This window comes from Salvelinus fontinalis, chromosome 19 (genome assembly GCF_029448725.1).
Source record: "Salvelinus fontinalis isolate EN_2023a chromosome 19, ASM2944872v1, whole genome shotgun sequence".
Taxonomy (NCBI): Eukaryota; Metazoa; Chordata; class Actinopteri; order Salmoniformes; family Salmonidae; genus Salvelinus; species Salvelinus fontinalis.
In genome coordinates, this window is record NC_074683.1 from 38687684 (window position 1) to 38709744 (window position 22061).

At 42.1% G+C, this 22061-nt stretch overlaps 1 protein-coding gene across 1 annotated transcript in view; it reads left to right on the forward strand.

Annotated features, from left to right (window-relative positions):
• LOC129816701 (serine/threonine-protein kinase 24-like) overlaps positions 1–20459 on the forward strand; it is a 32815-nt gene extending 12356 nt beyond the window's left edge. Inside the window, exons 3-11 of the mRNA XM_055871500.1 lie at positions 11160–11216; positions 11351–11459; positions 11557–11714; positions 12407–12592; positions 12876–13021; positions 13327–13459; positions 16943–17011; positions 17434–17573; positions 17733–20459. Coding sequence (XP_055727475.1) covers positions 11160–11216; positions 11351–11459; positions 11557–11714; positions 12407–12592; positions 12876–13021; positions 13327–13459; positions 16943–17011; positions 17434–17573; positions 17733–17766 — 1032 coding nt within the window. The 3' untranslated portion in view covers positions 17767–20459. The remainder of the gene's footprint in view (positions 1–11159; positions 11217–11350; positions 11460–11556; positions 11715–12406; positions 12593–12875; positions 13022–13326; positions 13460–16942; positions 17012–17433; positions 17574–17732) is intronic.
• Positions 20460–22061: the final 1602 nt, after the last annotated feature.

A 22061-nucleotide genomic window follows, 5' to 3' on the forward strand; every position in this document is an offset into this window, starting at 1 on the left:
ACACGGTAGCAGAAACATTATGTACAAACTAAGTTACAAATAACGCAAAGAAAAACACACAATAGCACAATTGGTTACGGGATCGTAAAACAGCAGCCATCTCCTTCGGCGCCATCGGCAGCCACTCGATCATCATCCAGTTTGCTTTCCGCACAGCAAGAGATGCAGTTTGGAAGAAAGCAAAGGAAAGTGCCTTTCTGAAATAGAGAAAATGTAGATCCGGTGAGGACCGGCAAAGTTGTGGCCTCTCGTCCAACAGGCCCATAATCAAGGAAAGGGTGGATTCTACAGGGGAATCTGAGCCTTTTTCGCCAACAGAAAATACGTTTGACCAGGGTGATTTGCTCCCTCAGGTGGGCTTACAAGGTAGCCCCTTCCCCACAACAAACTGAGCATTCTAGTGTTGAATTGCGGTGTTATGGTTTAGAAGTTAAGACTTCTGTTAATACGTGTATGATGCACCTTTTTATAGAGATTGTAGAGTTGAGATTCCATAGGATTTGTCTTTCTATTTCTATTGTATATATGGAAGTTTGTCAATCAATGCCAGGGGGATACGAAACCTGTTGAAGAGGAAAGCTTTTTACTGTTTTCTAAGGACTGTAGCGCAGATCTTGTATTAATTCAAGAAACGCATTCATGCAAAGGGGACTGTAATTTTTCGTAAAATCAGTGGGGCAGTGACATTTTCTTGGCCTACGGGACTGATCATTCAGCTGGAGTTGCAATTTTAGAACACAATTTCAAAGGGAATGTTTTGTTTACTCAAATGGACACCAATTGACATTGCCTAGTAGCAGTCATCAACCATATGGACAGATTATTTGTGTAATGTATATGGATTCTGTTCTAGTCCTCCAAATGACTTACTTATTGAGGAAATTCTTACGTCTTATGAGAAAATATCCATCCAGTCAGATTATAGTTGGTGGGGATTTAAAATATGGTTTATTCTAATGAGACTGATAAGATTGCCCCATAGGCCTAACATTGGAGTGAACAAGTTGGTGAATTTCTGCCAAAGCCTGGACTTAATTGACATATGGAGAGTTAAAAACCCTGGAGTATTAGAGATCTTAATGAGAAAGCTAAATTGAATGATTTACAGAATCAACTAGATACATTTGTATCAGGAAAAGGCTAGAGGAGCCTTCATAAGATCCAGAAAACACTGGCTTGAAAAAAGGCAAAAAGAACAGTGGATACTTTTTAATTTGGAAAAGAGGAGAGGGGAACTCGACACACTTCGGAAACTTAAGATTCATGGGGTAACCTCTGAGGATAAAGTTATCAGATTTTTACCTCTTAAATTTTATGAGAATCTTTACTCCTTAGATAACAGTTTGAGTGACTCTAAGGGTCTCCTTGATTCTATAGATAATGTGGTTGGTGAAGAATTAAATTGGTCTTGTTTAGATTTATCCATTATGGACATAAAATATGGGGTTGCTCAATAAAAAAATAACAGATATCCAGGTTGTGATGGATTAACCTCTGAATTTTACAAAACCTCTGAAGAAATAGCACCATTTTTGGTTTCTTGAAACCTTTTAATGAGGCTATAAAGAAGGGAGAACTACCTGCCTCTCTGAAGCAAGGGATTACTACTCTTATACCTAGACCACTCAAGGATCTCCTTAATTATTTATAATTGGCATCCAATCACACCTAAATAACAACTACAAAATTATAGCCTCAATCTTTGCGAAAAGGTTAAAGTCGTGCTTGAATGATCTGATTGATGAATGTCAATCAGGGTTTATGAAATGGCGCCTTATATCTAATAATCTGAGGCTGGTGTTAGACTTGGTTGATATTGTGATCTATTGGATGACTTCCCTGTTATCTTATTTGGGGATTTTCTGAAAGCATTTCATACTGTGTCACAATTTTATCTTTGATTGTCTTAAGCATTTGAAGTTTGGTCATTTCTTTTGTTGATGCTGTTAGAACTCTGTATAATGGTGGAAATAGCTGTATCAAACTCTGTCATGGAACATCCTCAAGGTTTAACATTTACAAAGGAACACGACAAGGTTGTCCAATCTTAACTTTAAAAAAAAAAAAAAGTTTTTTTTCAAACCTTCTATCTCAAACCTTATGGTCATTAGTTTTAAGTCTATTTGAACGCATTACATTCCAGGCCAGAGAGATCAAGATATCCCAACTTGCGGATGACACCTCACTTTAAAAAATGTCACAAACTAGATTAGCATGGGATATTGTGAAGCAGTTCTCAAAAATCTCAGGTTTGGTATTAAATCTTTCCAAATGTGAGATGTTTGTTCTGAAAGGAGCTGTCAATCCAGCAGATAACTGAAAAAGATACTGTAACCTACCCCGGTGTAAAGAACACCAAAAATCTTAAGGCTGTGAATGATCTTAATTTGAATCCTGTAACTGAATCTTTAAAAAAATAAAGGATCCACATGGTAAGGGAGGGATTTAAGTCTTCAAGGGAGGGCGCTTTTAGCCAAAGCGATCTCGTGCATCCTATCTTTTTTCATCTATTGACATTCATTATTACACTTGCTGTACCTTTGGCTAACGTACAACTTCATATGGAAAAATAAGCCACATAAGATTAAAAGAGATGTTATCACCAACAGGGTTTGTGATGACGGTTTAAATGTCTTAGACTTCACACTATTTAATCAGATAATAGAAGTCAACTGGGTTTAAATGTACTTTAAAATCCTCATAGTTTCTGGAATATTATACCTCATTTTGTTTTTCAGAAGCTTGGAGGGCTTACATTTTTACTACAATGTATTGTGGGTTAACTTTCTGAAATTGCTGGCTTTTCACAAGCAGGCTTTAATGTGCTGGGCGTAGCTGTATAAACACAATTTTTCACGTCAAATGTTTTATATGGAATAATGGTTCAATATTACATAGAAACAAGAAGTTTTTTTTCTGTAACTGGTTCTCGAAAAACATTTTCCTTGTCAGCCAATTAGTTAGTATTAGTGGGAATCTATTTACACGGAGATCATTTATGGAAAGATGCAACTTTGAGATTTCAAGCAAGAAATATTATTTTATTTATTTTTTACCTTTATTTAACTAGGCAAGTCAGTTAAGAACAAATGTTTATTTTCAATGACGGCCTAGGAACAGTGGGTTTAACTGCCTTGTTCAGGGGCAGAATGACAGATTTTTTTTACCTTCTCAGCTCGGGGATTCGATCTTGCAACCTTTCAGTTACTAGTCCAACGCTCTAATCACTAGGCTACCTGCCGCTGTTATAAAAGCTGTACCTAGTGGGATAAAGTCTTTACTTCAGAATAGTGCATATTTTTGAATATCTCCTATTGTAAGCCAGGTGAATGGCATAGGTTTACTAGATAAGAAATTCAACAATCGTTTATTAAGGGATATTTTCTACAGGAAGTCTATTCCTTCTGTTATATTTTGTTGGGCTTCATCATCTTCTGTAAACTGGTGCCGTGCTTGTCTCACGTCACATATTTATGGTGACCAATAAAGCAAAGGAGATTGCATTATCCATAGATTATACCTGTGTAATAGCTTGATTTCTAAATATATACCTGTTTCCAGTGAATGCCGTTTTTGTGAACTAGAAACTGAATATATGGAACACTTATTTTGTAATTGTTTACATAGTGAGGTGTTCTGAACTGGTGTAAAACTATATTTATGGCAACAAAATACATACAACCATAAGGTCTAAGTTTGGCAATTATTTTACTACACACAATTGAACGTCACTATGTCATAAAAATGTTCATACACATCAATGTATGAAGGGAAAAAAAGTCCCTTTAATTTATTTTTATCTGATTTGGAAAACTATTTACAATCATTAAAACACAAAACAAAATGTCTAAAATGTATTCTCTACATGTCTGTATTTAAATGGATATTAATGTGGATTTGTATTTTATTGGTATCTTTTTCTCTTTGTGTTCTGTTCTGTTCTGTTTTGCATGTTACTGTTGAATAAAAAATATTTACTATATATATATATATATATCTATATATCTCTATATATATATATATATATATATATATATACACTGCTCAAAAAAATAAAGGGAACACTTAAACAACACAATGTAACTCCAAGTCAATCACACTTCTGTGAAATCAAACTGTCCACTTAGGAAGCAACACTGATTGACAATACATTTCACATGCTGTTGTGCAAATGGAATAGACAAAAGGTGGAAATTATAGGCAATTAGCAAGACACCCCCCAAAACAGGAGTGATTCTGCAGGTGGTGACCACAGACCACTTCTCAGTTCCTTGCTTCCTGGCTGATGTTTTGGTCACTTTTGAATGCTGGCGGTGCTCTCACTCTAGTGGTAGCATGAGACGGAGTCTACAACCCACACAAGTGGCTCAGGTAGTGCAGTTCATCCAGGATGGCACATCAATGCGAACTGTGGCAAAAAGGTTTGCTGTGTCTGTCAGCGTAGTGTCCAGAGCATGCAGGCGCTACCAGGAGACAGGCCAGTACATCAGGAGACGTGGAGGAGGCCGTAGGAGGGCAACAACCCAGCAGCAGGACCGCTACCTCCGCCTTTGTGCAAGGAGGTGCACTGCCAGAGCCCTGCAAAATGACCTCCAGCAGGCCACAAATGTGCATGTGTCTGCTCAAACGGTCAGAAACAGACTCCATGAGGGTGGTATGAGGGCCCGACGTCCACAGGTGGGGGTTGTGCTTACAGCCCAACAGCGTGCAGGACGTTTCGCATTTGCCAGAGAACACCAAGATTGGCAAATTCGCCACTGGCGCCCTGTGCTCTTCACAGATGAAAGCAGGTTCACAGTGAGCACATGAGCACATGTGACAGACGTGACAGAGTCTGGAGACGCCGTGGAGAACGTTCTGCTGCCTGCAACATCCTCCAGCATGACCGGTTTGGCGATGGGTCAGTCATGGTGTGGGGTGGCATTTCTTTGTGGGGCCGCACAGCCCTCCATGTGCTCGCCAGAGGTAGCCTGACTGCCATTAGGTACCGAGATGAGATCCTCAGACCCCTTGTGAGACCATATGCAGACACATGCACATTTGTGGCCTGCTGGAGGTCATTTTGCAGGGCTCTGGCAGTGCACCTCCTTGCACAAAGGCGGAGGTAGCGGTCCTGCTGCTGGGTTGTTGCCCTCCTACGGCCTCCTCCACGTCTCCTGATGTACTGGCCTGTCTCCTGGTAGCGCCTGCATGCTCTGGACACTACGCTGACAGACACAGCAAACCTTTTTGCCACAGTTCGCATTGATGTGCCATCCTGGATGAACTGCACTACCTGAGCCACTTGTGTGGGTTGTAGACTCCGTCTCATGCTACCACTAGAGTGAGAGCACCGCCAGCATTCAAAAGTGACCAAAACATCAGCCAGGAAGCATAGGAACTGAGAAGTGGTCTGTGGTCACCACCTGCAGAATCACTCCTGTTTTGGGGGGTGTCTTGCTAATTGCCTATAATTTCATCCTTTTGTCTATTCCATTTGCACAACAGCATGTGAAATTTATTGTCAATCAGTGTTGCTTCCTAAGTGGACAGTTTGATTTCACAGAAGTGTGATTGACTTGGAGTTACATTGTGTTGTTTAAGTGTTCCCTTTATTTTTTTGAGGAGTGTATATATATATAAACAACTAAAAAAGTTTCCAAGAATTTCAGTTCTACTGGTTTTCATATCAACTTTCTTCCGTTGTCCAGAAGTCAAAAGCACAATACTTGTCATATTAGCAACCCATCCTAGTTGTTGCATATTTAGGTTTTCCCTCTTTCTAAGTTTCTAACTAAGATGTTCATCTCTGTCACATGAAAGGACTCGCATCAGATGCGTCTTAGAACAGTTAGTGTTTTCCTACAAATTGCAATTTGGCAAATGTTTGAAAATGTATGTATTCCATTCTCTGCTTCATTAGTTCATTTTCTATAATCTGCATCCCACTGCTGGCTTGCTTCTGAAGCGAAGCAGGGTTGGTCCCTGGATGGGAGACCAGATGCTACTGGAAGTGGTGTTGGATGGCCAGTAGGAGGCACCTTTTCCTCTGATCTAAAAAAATTAATCCCAATGCCCCAGGGCAGTGATTGGGGACATTGCACTGTGTAGGGTGCCGTCTTTCGGATGGGACGTTAAATGGGTGTCCTGACTCTCTGTGGTCACTAAAGATCCCATTGCACTTATCGAAAGAGTAGGGGGTGTTAACCCCGGTGTCCTGGCTAAATTCCATCACGGTCACCTAATCATCTCCATCTCCCCTGTAACTGTTCCCCAGGTTGTTGCTGTAAATGAGAATGTGTTCTCAGTCGACTTACCTGGTTAAATATGAGGAAAATAAAAACACTTACCTGGTTAAATATGAGGAAAATAAAAACACTTACCTGGTTAAATATGAGGAAAATAAAAACACTTACCTGGTTAAATATGAGGAAAATAAAAACACTTACCTGGTTAAATATGAGGAAAATAAAAACACTTACCTGGTTAAATATGAGGAAAATAAAAAAAATGTTAGGCTCTCTATTTTCGCATGTTTTTTAAGCGCTTCATGAAAATATGTCCCTTCCTTCCATGCATAGTATTTTCTGTTGGTCACATCATTTTACCGTTTGGAACGAATTTAACCTTTTGTTCACCGGTGAATTTGCTAAATTGCAATTTGTGGGAAAACACTAAAGTTAGAAGCATAGTCGATAACAAAATTGACCAAAATGTGCATCCCAAGTCAAGGCCATATCAAAATTGGTTGCACAGACTGACTTTAAATCTCTCAATGATTCCTAGTAAAACCGTTATACAATAAGAACCATTAGTGAGAGGAGAAGATATTAGTGTCAGTCAGTGATGAATTAGGAAGTTGTATTCGGTTGGGCAAGTTCTATGTAATTACTCAGTCATAGGCCTAGTCTTTCAAAAAAAAAAAAAAAAAAAAAGGTGAAATGTGCTCTTTTACACATGACGCCGGCACCTCAGGCAGGTTTATCTAGTCTGTCTGGCCACAGGCCTCAGTCTGCAGCTCGTATTTACTCATCCACACACCACTGGCCTACATGATTACCTGTCTACAAGGGGAAATTCACAGCTGCAGCAGACAATCATGCACAACCATTTAGAACAGAAAATGCTCACTCAGGCAGAATTGCCTTATGTTGCAGTCAACAAAGGTTGCAATTTGGTTCATTTTATATATCTTTCAGATACACTACATGACCAAATGTATGTGGACACCTGCTTATCGAACATCTCATTCCAAAATCATGGGCATTAATATGGAGTTGGTCCCCCCCCCACCCCCCTTTGCTGCTAGAACAGCCCCTACTCTTCTGTGAAGGCTTTCCATTAGATGTTGAAACATTGCTGAGGGGACTTGCTTCCATTCAGCCACAAGCGCATTAGTGAGGTTGGGCGATTAGTTCTGGTTCGCAGTTGGCATTCCAATTCATCCCATAGGTGTTCGATGGGGTTGAGGTCATGGCTCTGTGCAGGGAAGTCAAGTTCTTCCACACCGATCTTGGAAAACCATTTCTGTATGACCTCAATTTGTGCGTGGGGGCATTGTCATTTTGAAACTGGTGGGGAAGGCCCTTTCCTAACTTTACAGTTGGCACTGTGTATTCGGGCAGGTAGCGTTCACCTGGCATCCGCCAAACCCAGATCCGGCTGTCGGACTGCCAGAGAACGCGTTTCCACTGCTCCAGAGTCCAATGGCGGCGTGCTTTACACCGCTCGAGCCGAGACTTGGCTTTGCCCATGGTGATCTTAGGCTTGTCTGTGGCAGCTCGGCCATAGAAACCCATTTCACGAAGCTCCAAACTAACAGTTATTGTGCTGACATTGCTTCCAGAGGCAGTTTGGAACTCTGTAGTGAGTGTTGCAACTAAGGCCATATGATTTTTACACGCTATGTGCTTCAGCACTCGGCGGTCCCGTTCTGTGAGCTGGTGTGGCCTACCACTTCGCGGCTGAGCTGTTGTTGCTCCTAGATCGTTTCCACTATACAATTACAGCACTAGAGTTGACCGCGGCAGCTCTAGCAGGGCAGAGCTGACTTGTTGAAAAGGTGCAATTCTATGACTGTGCCACATTGAAAGTCACTGAGCTTTTCAGTAAGGCCATTCTACTGTCAATGATTGTCTATGGAGATTGCATGGCTATGTGGTCGATTTTTATACTCATGTCAGCAACGGGTGTGGCTGAAATGACCAAATCCATGAATTTGAAGGCGTTTCCACATACGTTTCTATAATATAGTGTATTTCCACCCTGACTTACAAGTTTTATTCTGCGGAGTTGGTAATGTAGTATTTGTGCCTGATCATAGCTGTTCCTTATGACCCTTATTTGAGTGCATAGGCTACTTTATAAACTCTTGGGTATTGTTCGCCACAGTGCCTAGTGAAAGTCTACACGCCTTGCACAGTCTTCACATTTTTCTGCCTTAAAATGAAATCTAAAAAGGGAGTAAATTAGATTTGTTTCACTGATCTACACAATCTATTCCACGTTATAAAAGTGAGATTTTTTTTAAAAACATTTTCCAAATCAATGAAAATGAAAGATTATGATTTATTGATTGTGAATGTCTTCACACCTTAGTTAATACACATTTGGCAGCCATCACAGCTGTGAATCATTTGTAATAAGTGTCTACCAACCTTGCACAACACATATCCATTGATTTGTCAAATTTGCTCAAGTTCAGTAAATTTGGTTGGGCAGAAATATTCAAAACTTGTCTCTGATTTTCAAGCAGATTTAAGTCAGAACTGAGACCTGAATCATTCAGAAACACTCAACATCTCTTGAAAAGCCGTTCTTTGGCATTAAAATGTGTGTAAATACCCCAGGGTGAAAAGAGGGGTTTTCTCCCATGTTAACAGCACCGTGTAGAGCCCATTACTTCTGCTCCACATACTGTTGCATTGTGGTTTACATATGAAATGCTCTGTCTGATCTCATACTGAGGATAAGAGCTGGTTAGTAGGCCATGGCAAGCTGCTGAAGAGATTCAGGCCTGGGAGGCTGGGAAGGAGAGATTCAGGCCTGGGAGGCTGGGAAGGAGAGATTCAGGCCTGGGAGGCTGGGAAGGAGAGATTCAGGCCAGGGAGGCTGGGAAGGAGAGATTCAGGCCAGGGAGGCTGGGAAGGAGAGATTCAGGCCAGGGAGGCTGGGAAGGAGAGATTCAGGCCAGGGAGGCTGGGAAGGAGAGATTCAGGCCAGGGAGGCTGGGAAGGAGAGATTCAGGCCTGGGAGGCTGGGAAGGAGAGATTCAGGCCTGGGAGGCTGGGAAGGAGAGATTCAGGCCTGGGAGGCTGGGAAGGAGAGATTCAGGCCTGGGAGGCTGGGAAGGAGAGATTCAGGCCTGGGAGGCTGGGAAGGAGAGATTCAGGCCTGGGAGGCTGGGAAGGAGAGATTCAGGCCTGGGAGGCTGGGAAGGAGAGATTCAGGCCTGGGAGGCTGGGAAGGAGAGATTCAGGCCTGGGAGGCTGGGAAGGAGAGATTCAGGCCTGGGAGGCTGGGAAGGAGAGATTCCGGCCTGGGAGGCTGGGAAGGAAACTAACTGGTTTATGGATCATGACGAGGAAGAAAGTCTGGTCTTTTTTTGTGTTTAGTGTGTGCTGCATAACACACTATACTCTTATAGCTAAACATCCTAGTTGCATTTCTTTGACCTGAGGCTATTCTGCTTTACAAATTGTTGTATTTTGCCATCTCTCAAGGTTATCAAGTCTGCTGTTAGAATGTGTAGGCCTAAACTGTCCGGTAGTGCAGGTCAGACCGGACCTCGAGCCGCTATACTTAATGAACGTACAGGAGACTTTAGCAGTGCTTCATTTCCTCCTCCAAAGTACATGTGGTCACGTGTGGCTCAATTGGTATCGCGTTGGCACATGAAACGCCAGGGTTGTATGTTCAATTTCCACGGGGGACCATTATTACAAAGAAATAAAAAGTATGAAAATGTATGCTCTTGATAAGAGCGTCTGCTAAATTATTTTTATTTTATGTGCTGCATTATTGAACTGCACGGTTGTTCCAGGCGTCACTGGGCGGTTGTTCCAGGCGTCACTGGGCGGTTGTTCCAGGCGTCACTGGGCGGTTGTTCCAGGCGTCACTGGGCGGTTGTTCCAGGCGTCACTGGGCGGTTGTTCCAGGCGTCACTGGGCGGTTGTTCCAGGCGTCACTGGGCGGTTGTTCCAGGCGTCACTGGGCGGTTGTTCCAGGCGTCACTGGGCGGTTGTTCCAGGCGTCACTGGGCGGTTGTTCCAGGCGTCACTGGGCGGTTGTTCCAGGCGTCACTGGGCGGTTGTTCCAGGCGTCACTGGGCGGTTGTTCCAGGCGTCACTGGGCGGTTGTTCCAGGCGTCACTGGGCGGTTGTTCCAGGCGTCACTGGGCGGTTGTTCCAGGCGTCACTGGGCGGTTGTTCCAGGCGTCACTGGGCGGTTGTTCCAGGCGTCACTGGGCGGTTGTTCCAGGCGTCACTGGGCGGTTGTTCCAGGCGTCACTGGGCGGTTGTTCCAGGCGTCACTGGGCGGTTGTTCCAGGCGTCACTGGGCGGTTGTTCCAGGCGTCACTGGGCGGTTGTTCCAGGCGTCACCGGGCGGTTGTTCCAGGCGTCACCGGGCGGTTGTTCCAGGCGTCACCGGGCGGTTGTTCCAGGCGTCACCGGGCGGTTGTTCCAGGCGTCACCGGGCGGTTGTTCCAGGCGTCACCGGGCGGTTGTTCCAGGCGTCACCGGGCGGTTGTTCCAGGCGTCACCGGGCGGTTGTTCCAGGCGTCACCGGGCGGTTGTTCCAGGCGTCACCGGGCGGTTGTTCCAGGCGTCACCGGGCGGTTGTTCCAGGCGTCACCGGGCGGTTGTGGCTTCAGACCTTAAGTGACCTAACTTTCCATCATTTGATATGATCCCTGATGCATGCAGCCAGACATGCTGTGATTGACTCCCCTAGGCTCACCTGGAGAAAAGATTGCTGAAGTGCTTAGCTTAAGCTTCTCATTTAATATCAATTATTATTATGAACGTATTAAATGAGAGGTTAACTGTGTCTTCATCTTATATTTAATTTCCCCTTCCACTCTATTCCAGTATGATGCTAAATTATAACAGTACATGTTGATCTGTTTTAATAAAGATTTACCATGATTTATGATTAAAACATTCTCTCTTTAATTTCAGGATGCAAAATTATGGATTATTATGGAATATTTAGGAGGAGGATCAGCTCTGGATCTAGTAAGTTCCTCTACAGTATAGTAAACTCCTCAGTAAGATTGCATTGATGTAACACAGGCCTAACCAAAAAGGCGTCTTCACATTTCCGTCAAGGTTCAGTAGGACACTTTATTCCAGCCTGCTTTCTCTTTCAGTTGGAGCCCGGTGCCTTGGATGAAACCCAGATTGCCACAATTCTCAGAGAGATTCTGAGGGGACTTGAGTACCTGCACTCTGAAAAGAAAATCCACCGAGATATTAAAGGTACTGTTTAGAACACACTATGGCCATACAGTGCAGCATGAATATCCAACTGACTGGCCACCGTGGTAAATCTCATAGTTCGTGTTATTGCCCCCAGCCGCTAACGTGTTGCTATCGGAGCAAGGAGACGTGAAGCTGGCAGACTTTGGAGTGGCGGGGCAGTTAACGGACACCCAGATAAAGAGGAACACGTTCGTGGGCACTCCCTTCTGGATGGCACCTGAAGTCATAAAACAATCTGCGTACGACTCAAAGGTCAGAAATACCACAAGCTCTCTTTCAGGTTCTAGGTCGTCTCTTTCAGGTTCTAGGTTAAGATGACATATCTGTTCATAGGTTCGTGCAAGTGTTATAATGTGTCATAGGCAATGTGTGGAATTGTCAATAAAATGTTTAATGCAAACTTTGTTTTCATAGTGGGGATCCTAATAAATCAAATAGTGTCCAGTAAACCTTTTTTTTTTGTCTGAATTCCACTGTTCTGCTGAGTAGAGGCATTGCAGAGGTAGCTTCAGCTCTGTAACCTGCTGTGATCACACTACATCCAGTGCACAGCACTGCACACAGATAGAACATATGAAACACCATGCGGCAAACCAGAGCCACCACGTTGATGGTAGTTCCTTAAATGGCCTTCTACAGGCTCAGGTGATATAGATATATATATATGCCTACTGAGTGGGGCCTTTCTAGTGGGTGTGAAGTTTGTTACTAGCTAATGTGTGAAATATAAAATGTCTCCATCTTTTGAATAGAAATCTCTAGTGTCTCAAGTGTTATTATCACTTTCATCCTGTGAATCATGCTGTCTGTATATCCTTTGCATCACAAACCATCCCTATTGATATTTGCTATGAGGTTTTGAAGTCCGTTGTGGAAGTGTGATGAATTTGTTCTAAAAATCTTTCTCAAAAGTGTTTTTTTTTTTTTTTATCATTGTGTCGCAGGCGGATATATGGTCGCTAGGTATAACAGCCATAGAGCTAGCCAAAGGAGAGCCACCCTACTCAGAGCTTCACCCTATGAAGGTCTTATTCGTCATCCCAAAGAACAACCCGCCCACCCTGGAAGGAAACTACTGCAAACCCCTCAAAGAATTCATAGAAGCCTGTTTGAACAAAGAGCCCAGCTTTGTAAGTGGTGTTTGGGGAGCAATTGAGCTCAAATGGGCAGTTTGTTAATTAGCGGTTAAGAGCGTTTGGGCCAGTAACCGAAAGGTCGCTGGTTCGAATCCCCAAACCCGACTAGGTGAAAAATCTGTCTGTGCCCTTGAGCAAGGCACTAACCCTTATTGCTCCTGTAAGTTGCTCTGGATAAGAGCATTTGCTAAATGACAAAAATGTAGAAGGTCAACCCTCTGTACATTAGAAAACACAGCCAATGTTTACAGTTGTTTGACTCTATGCTCCTCCTCAGAGGCCAACTGCCAAAGAGCTGCTAAAACACAAGCTGATCATCCGGCACGCCAAGAAGACGTCCTACCTTTCAGAGCTGGTGGACAAGTACAAGAAGTGGAAAGCAGAGCAGTCTCGGGAGGACTCCAGCGACGACGAGTCGGACTCGTAAGTCATTATTACATTTACATTTAAGTCATTTAGCAGACGCTCTTATCCAGAGCGACTTACAAATTGGTGCATTCACCTTATGACATCCAGTGGAACAGCCACTTTACAATAGTGCATCTAAATCTTTTCATTTGATCCATTAAAGTCCTTTAATGTTATTTAGCCGATCGTGGTCATTCGTTCCTCGGCAATTCACACACAAGTGGTTGTTTACCAGATTGTTTATTGGGACAGTTTACTAATATGCTTCAGACTGTGTTTCCATGTGAGGTTGTCTAAAGGTTATCTTTATGTCTTGTCAGTGAGCAGGATGGCCAGGCGTCTGGAGTGAACGACTCTGGGAATGATGACTGGATCTTCAACACCATCAGGGAGAAGGACCCCAAGAAGTTTCTGAATGGTGCCGCCCAGTTTGATGAGCCGGAGAGGAACAAGGTAAGATGGCAGAGAAACATGCAACTTAGTTTATCATGGTTATCCTCACCCCAAATTATGATTTAAGCTGAGTGTATATTCATACCATTGTGTATGTTTATACCATATTATAAACCGGGTGGTTTGAGCCCTGAATGATGATTGGCTGAAAGCCGTGTTATATCAGACCGTATACCCCATGGAATGAACTGTTCTAATTACGTTGGTAACCATTTTATAATTGCAATAAGGCACCTCCGGGGCTTGTGGTATATGGCCAATATACCACGGCTAAGGGCTGTGTCCAGGCACTCTGCATTGCGTCTTGCCTAAGAACAGCCCTTAGCCATGGTATATTGGCCATATACCACACCCCCTCTGCCCTGGTAATTATACCAGGGCATTCTAGAGCACTCATTATTTCCCTATAACACACGGTAGAATTCAATGGCTGTAGTTCATTTTTACATGTTTCGTTTGAGCTGCTTTTGAAAGCAAAAGTCAAATTTAAAACATTGGCATTGTTGAAATGTTCTTTTCATAATGGCAAGCTAGGACTGATGGGTTTGGTTAGCTCAACTAGCAAGTCTGTTTGTTTGGTTACCACGGCAACTAATCTAGCTATCTAGTAAAACTTGCTAGCTACTTCAGTGGATGTTGAACACATTTCTACTGGCAAATATGTTACATTTTAGCCATGGTATAAAAGGGATAATCAACTCGGGGCTCTATGCGTTCTCTGGGAAATAATGCAACTCCATGGAAGGAACACACCACGTCGTTCATTATTTTCCTCCTTGATTATCCTTAAGTATTTGTATTTTGTATTTATCGTGGAACCCCTTTCAGCAGCTACCCTTCCTGGGTTCCAGCAAAATTAAGGCAGTTTATACCATTTTAAAAACATTACAATACATTCACAGATTTCACAACACACTGTGTGCCCTCATGCCCCTATTCCACCACTACCGCATATCTACAGTACTATATTCATGTGTATGGTGTGTACGTTATTGTGTGTGTGTATGCATGTGCCTATGTTTGTGTTGCTTCACAGTCCCTGCTGTTCCATAAGGTGTTTTATTCATCTGTTTTTTAAATCTAATTCTACTGCTGCATCAGTTACTTGATGTGGAATAGAGTTTCATGTAGTCATGGCTCTATGTAGTACTGTGGAATAGAGTTCCATGTAGTCATGGCTCTATGTAGTACTGTGGAATAGAGTTCCATGTAGTCATGGCTCTATGTAGTACTGTGGAATAGAGTTCCATGTAGTCATGGCTCTATGTAGTACTGTGTGCCTCCCATAGTCTGTTCTAGACTTGGGCACTGTGAAAGAGACCTCTTGTGGCATGTCTTGTGGGGTGTGCATGGGTGTCCGAGCTGTGTGCCAGTAGTTTAGAGTAGACAGACAGCTCGGTGCATTCAACATGTCAATACCTCTCATAAATACAAGTAATGATGAAGTCAATTTCTCCTCCACTTTGAGCCAGGAGAGATTGACATGCATATTATTAATATTAGCTCTCTGTACAACCAAGGGCCTGCCGTGCTGCCCTTTTCTGAGCCATTTGCAATTTTCCTAAGTCCTTTTTTGTGGCACCTGACCACATGACTGAACAGTAGTCCAGGTGCAACAAAACTAGGGCCTGTAGGACCTGCCTTGTTGATAGTGTTGGTAAGAAGCCAGAGCAGCGCTTCATTATGGACAGACTTCTCCCCATCTTAGCTACTACTGCATCAATATGTTTTGACCATGACAGTTTACAATCTAGGGTTACTCCAAGCAGGTTAATCATCTCAACTTGCTCAATTTCCACATTATGTACTACAAGATTTAGTTGAGGTTTAGTGAATGTTTTGTCCCAAATACAATGGTTTTAGTTTTAGAAATATTTATGGCTAACCTAGTCCTTGCCACCCACTCTGAAACGAACTGCAGCTCTTTGTTAAGTGTTGCAGTCGATGTAGTAGCTGACTTGTAAAGGGTTGAGTCATCCACATACATAGACACTGGCTTTACTCAGTCGTTAGTAAAATATTTAAAAAGCAAGGGGCCTAAACCGCTTCCCTGTGGAATTCCTGATTCTACCTGGATTATTTTTGAGAGGCTTCCATTAAAGAACACCTTCTGTGTTCTGTTAGACAAGTAACTCTTTATCCACATTATAGCAGGGGGTGTGAAGCCATAACACACACATTTTTCCAGCAGCAGACTATGATCGATAATGTCAAGCTGCACGTACGCAGTTACCAGTCAAACGTTTGGACACTGGGGAAGGGTACCAAAACATTTCTGCAGCATTGAAGGACCCCAAGAGCACAGTGGCATCATTCTTGGTTTTGAAAAATAAAATGTTATTAAGTAAATGTATTTATTTGTTTCTTTTCATTTTGTTAACAGATGAAAATGTCATGAATTCAATGTTATTTGTTAATGTAAAAAATATAAATGTATTGATTTTCAGGTTGTCATTGGATTTGGGGTGAAAAAAATGGGGTCCCCAGAAATTCTGCAGGGGGAAAAATGGGTACCACACGGGAAAGTTTGAATACCACTGCTATAGTGTATTTATACCATGGTGTATATTCGTACCATGGTGTATATTCGTACCATGGTGTATATTCGTACCATGGTGTATATTCGTACCATGGTGTATATTCGTACCATGGTGTATATTCGTACCATGGTGTATATTCGTACCATAGTGTATATTTATACCATAGAGTATATTTATACCATAGTGTATACAGTATTTATACCGTAGTGTACACTGAATGTACAAAACACCTTCCTAATACTGAGTTTGCCCTCAGACTAGCATAAATTTGTCGGGCATGGACTCTACAAGGTGTCAAAAGCATTCCACAGGGATGCTTGCCCATGTTGACTCCAATGCTTCTTCCCGCAGTTGTCAAGTTGGCTGGATGTCCTTTGGGTGGTGGATCATTTTTGAAACACACGAGGAAACTGTTGAGTGTGAAAAACCAAGCAGCATTGCAGTTTTTGACACAAACCGGTGCGCCTGGCACCTACTACCATACCCCGGTCAAATGGACTTAAATCTTTTGTCTTGCCCATTCATCCTCTGAATCCTTCTCTCAAGGCTTAAAAATCCTTATTTAACCTGTCTCCGCTTCATTTACACTGATTTGAAGTTGATTTAACAAGTCACATCAATAAGGGATCATAGCTTTCACCTGGTCAGTCTGTCATGGAAGAGCAGGTGTTTTTTATGTTTTGTATATAGTCAGTATATATTTATAGCATAGTCTATATATTTATACCGTAGTGTGTATATTCATGCCGCCATAGTGTGTATATTCATACCACATGTAATTGTATTTCATATAAATCGTTATCTAACCAAACACAGAGTTGTTCAGGAGGTGGTTTCTGGGCATTCTCTGTTTTAAAAAGCTGACTTTCACTCTTCAGCTGTTTTTCAGCTCTTGCACTGAGTCATCAGTATGATTTTTTTAATTGTATACTTTCTTTATCAGGTGCAAGACAATCCAGAAAGGCCTCTGTCACAGAGCTGGTGCGCTATCATTTCACCTTTGTTTGCTGAGGTAGGAATGTATTTGGGCTCATTTTAACTATATCTTCTGACGTTTACTGTTTCTCTTTTTATCTAAAGATAAAAGTTAAATGATTCCGGGTCAAACTGTTCTGATATATCTGTTGATCTTATTGAAGTTACAGCTGCACACTTTAAGATTTTATTTATTTATTTAACCTTTTATTTAAACTAGGCAAGTCAGTTAAGAAGAAATTCTTATTTACAATGACGGCCTACACCGGCCAAACCCCGGATGACGCTGGGCCAATTGTGCACCCGCCCTATGGGACTCCCAATCACAGCCGGTTGTGATACAGCCTGGATTCGAACTATGGTGTCTGTAGCACTCTAGCACTGAGATGCAGTACCTTAGACCGCTGCGCCACTTGGGAGCCAAAATGATCCAGTAAACTGTCTCTCCTTCCCTTACAGTTAAAAGAGAACCAGGTTGAGGCAACCAATGGCAAGCCAGAGGCTGTGGACGAGCTGAGGGAGGCCGTTTTCATGTCAGAGGAGTCCTGTCCTGGTATCTCTGACGCCCTGGTGTCTGAACTAGTGCACAGACTACAGAGGTAATGGCAATAGCATCAACACCTCCCATGATTTGATTACAGCTCATAGTATTTTCATTTTATTCCATCATTAAGGTGCAGACCTATAAGTCTAGTGTTGTTTCTCACACCTCCATCCCAAGCTAAATCTTACCATCGTTTCATCCTTTACTCCTGCAGGTTTTCTCTACCCAGGGCCTCATCCTCCCAGTGACACCCCCACCCACCCCCCTCTCACCCCTACAGTAGCAGCAGTCCGTCAGTCCATGGCCTCTGACATCAACAGCCGTAATGAAGTCTCCCAGGAAGTTCTCATCACTCATTCATTCACCTAAAGCAAAACCTCAGCCCACTTTTTTTATCTCTACTTAACATATATTGTCCCGCAAAGTGACTGGCCGTTGGTGACTGGCCGTTGGTGACTGGCCGTTGGTGACTGGCCGTTGGTGACTGGCCGTTGGTGACTGGCCGTTGGTGACTGGCCGCAATGGGACTGGCCGCAATGGGACTGGCCGCAATGTGACTGGCCGCAATGTGACTGGCCGCAATGTGACTGGCCGTTGGTCAGCTGCCACTTTGACTGACAACTGCTGTAAGACCTTTTGGGCTCAATACCTCCGATATGAATGCAGGACCATTGATTCAAACATTTGGTGTGGCTTATTCCTAAAAGGTCCTGTAGCCTTTCGGGGAGGATCTAACTCTCTTGTGTGTGTGTGTGCGCATGTGAGCATCTCCCTTGAGATCCTGTGAAATGTGCGGTAGAGATTGAAGCTTTCTTTTCAAAACTCAGGTATCCTGCTTTTAAGTGGATGGGGTCTTCTGGGAGAATTAAGAGATCTGTTGGGTGGCTGTACAAACTTGTAAATAGGCACATTTTTACAAATATTGAGAAATAATGGAGTGTTCGCAAAGGAATCTCTGTGTACAAGTGGCCAAATGCTTCTGTACATATATTCTGTTAGAAAGGGTCAATGTTTAAAGAGACATGTAAATGGTCATAACGGAGATTGCCTGGCCTTTATTACTTGTTCTTTTGTATTTCAGTCATGGATTCCCTCTTGTTTTAATACATTATCTTGGATTCCCTCTTGTTTTAATACATTATCTTCGATTTCCACTTGTTTTAATACATTATCTTCGATTTCCACTTGTTTTTAAATACATTATATTGGATTCCCTCTTGTTTTAATCATACATTTTCAAGGACACATCCATTCAATGACAATTGCTTCCCTCTGTCGTGTTTTTATGTTAATTGAAACTTTGGCCACTTTTTTTTTGTTTCTTTTAAATGCTGTTTGACCTTTTTGATGTCACACTCCACGACATGGCTGTAGTTGCCATGCAGTGCAGAGCACAGGAACAGAGTCTTTTCAGCTGGACTACTTCTAACCCTCTTTAGTCTTGACACTGGGTTCTATGTTCTCTGGCCTTCACGAGACAACATGGTTTCATGACCAGATGTCTGTTGGATTGTTCCTCTGTCATGTCACCTGTGTAAAATGATTGCTTTTGTTCTATTGAAGGTTCCTCTTTTCTCTTTTCTTATTAACATAACGGTAAATTCAACTACATCATCCCACAACAGACACGTCTTCTTTGGAACTGCAGTGGTACAATCTATTCCCAACAGCTTGAATTGCACTTTTAAAATTAAAGCCTTTTAAAAGAAAATATTGTAGACAAAGTAGCCGTAAGGACCGCGTGATCATTATTGTACAGGCATGTGTCAATGCTACATAAGACAACTGTCTACCCGAGGCAACACAGCTTGGAGCACAGCATAACAGAACAATGTAAATGTGAATTCCACCCAAAGTTTAGTTGAAAAGGATTGCAGAAGTGCATTATGGAGTGTTCATACTAGTTGACGTAGAGTAGCAGAAAGCCAGCAGCCATTAGGAAGCATACCGCACTTCCCTGCTGCTACTGACCCCCCCCCCCCCCCCCCCCCCCCGTGTAGTTTTAAATGAATGTGTGTTAATGTACAAGCATTTCGCTACACCCACTAAACACGTGTTTCCATAAAGTTTAATTTGATGAAAAATAACTCCTGTGACTTGGCCTACACACTATCTATTTAACGAGGCAAGTCAGTTAAGAACAAATTCTTATTTACAATGACGGCCTAGGAACAGTGAGTTAAACTGCCTTGTTCAGGGGCAGAACGCTCTAAATACTATACCTTCATAAATCACACAGAAGTATGAACACTGGGTTCCTATGGGATTTCAACAGCTACTGAAAAGCCTCTTTGTATTAGCTGTGTTCAGAACCAATGTGAGAGTATTGAACTGTTTTTTTTTCTGAGTTTTGGGCATTTGGTACCCCCTGTTTGATTCCACTTCTGTTGACCAACATTTGAGTGGACCCCTTTTTCTCTATTTCCATTATTCCCCTTATGTCACACATGAAAGTGCCATGTATGTAAACGCCCATCTTTTTTTGGTTTTGTAATTTGCACCTTGTGGAGACAACTGTCCGGTTTGATTCTTTCAGTGTTGCACTTTGTAAGCGTTTTCTTCAGGATTCAAGTAAGAAAAATGGTACTTGAGGCCATGGTTTTTTTCGTTGTCGTATCTTACATGATTACTAGTAAACCTTTTGAGTATGGCAATAAAGCAGTGGGGTCGTCAGGACACATTTGTCAGCACAGGTATATGCTACCGAACAAGAATATTTTTTATAACTCACACGAGCAGTATGTATAGAATAAAAAAATATTTGTCCTCTGTTATTAATGATTATCACATTTAAAAAAAAATAATGAAATGTCATTTTCTGTAACATTGCGGACAGTTTATAGTCCTGTATATAATCATTGCTTATGTCACTCAAATTCCAAGGTATTGGGAGTCTTTGTAAGCTTTCAAGTGATTAAAATCGAATGCAAATTTAAATGGATATTTCTTTGTCTGGAGCGATATTGTTTTTACCAGCATTACAATGCAATACCAGAGTGCAGCTTTTTTAAACCGCTACAGGATCGGTGTCCCCCACGCGGGATGGTTGAGTTAACGTTGACTAATGTGATTAGCATGAGGTTGTAAGTAACAAGAACATTTCCCAGGACATAGACATATCTGATATGGGCAGAATGCTTAAATTCTTGTAAATCTAACTGCACTGTCCAATTTACAGTAGCTATTACAGTGAAAGAATACCATGCTATTGTTTGAGGCGAGTGCACAGTTATGAACTTGAAAATGTGTCAATAAACCAATTAGGCACATTTGGGCAACATTTTGAACAGAAATTAAATGGTTCATTGGATCAGTCTAAAATGTTGCACACACTGCTGCCAATTGTCCAAAATCGAAATTGTGCCTAACCTGGAATAATACCTTGTGAACTTTCTCTTGCATTTAAAAGAGATGGAACAAAAAAACACATCCTTAAGTAAATTCACAACGTTGTCATAAAAATAAAAATAAACGCCATTCATGAAAGAAACCCTACATTAGGCAGCTGGTTGTTTGGTCAGTACTGTGCATTCAGTTATGTTCTCATGCGGTTACATCCGAGAGGTTAGCTTCCTTGACAGGGCGAGGGGCAAAAAGGCCCTAAAGTTAGTTTGCTCATCACAGAAGGCATGCCTTTGTGACTTGCAGGTCCGGATTCCGACAGGAAATTATGCCTTACTTACACACTTCTCAGTCATTGGTATTCCGAGTTACTTTATGAAGGTGCGTAACGGGCTTTGCAGACGTAATTCCCTTGCACGCGCTAAATAAATGTATTCAACCGCTGAAAACCCAACAGATTTTGTCATGGAGCTGTCATTCAATAGGGTTTCAGTACACTTAAAACCATCCCTTTAAATACGATTTACCTTTAATTAGAATTTTGTCGACAGACTAGACTACATCGCGTGAACGGGTTCAGAAAATAGGGATAAATGAAAGGAAGCTAAATATATGCATATTTGTCTCCGTTTCAATACCAACTGGTAGATTTCAAATAGTCCGATTTTATGGATTATTTGGGGCAAATTTCAGGGCTAGGAAAGTATGTATGAATCACAAACAGGTTTGGAGAACCTTTACGCGCACAAATATATGAATGAAAAACAGTGGTTTGATTCATCCTAAAATCCTTGTTCTCAACCTGGTTAAATAAAATAAAGTTGTCATATTCAAGTTCAATCCATGAAATATTTGGAAAATGGGGAAAATCGTGTACAATGGGGGTGCCCTAATTCTCACTAATCATGCTCCAGGTTTAACCGTTTGGTCTGAGTGCCATAATGATTAGATGGTAGATTTATAGGACATGTCCCGAATTTAAAACACGTTAGCCCACATCCACTAACGACCCTCAGGAACAATTTACACGGACGTGACATAGGAAAGGTAAACGGAATGGAATTAAATTATGCTAAATGTAAGCTACAAATTGAACAAAACTAACACTAAAGTGACAGTTATTAATGTGAGTATTACTGACGATGGCTTCCGATAGTTGCTAATATTTATCATGATACACATTGTCAAATAAAACGTAGAA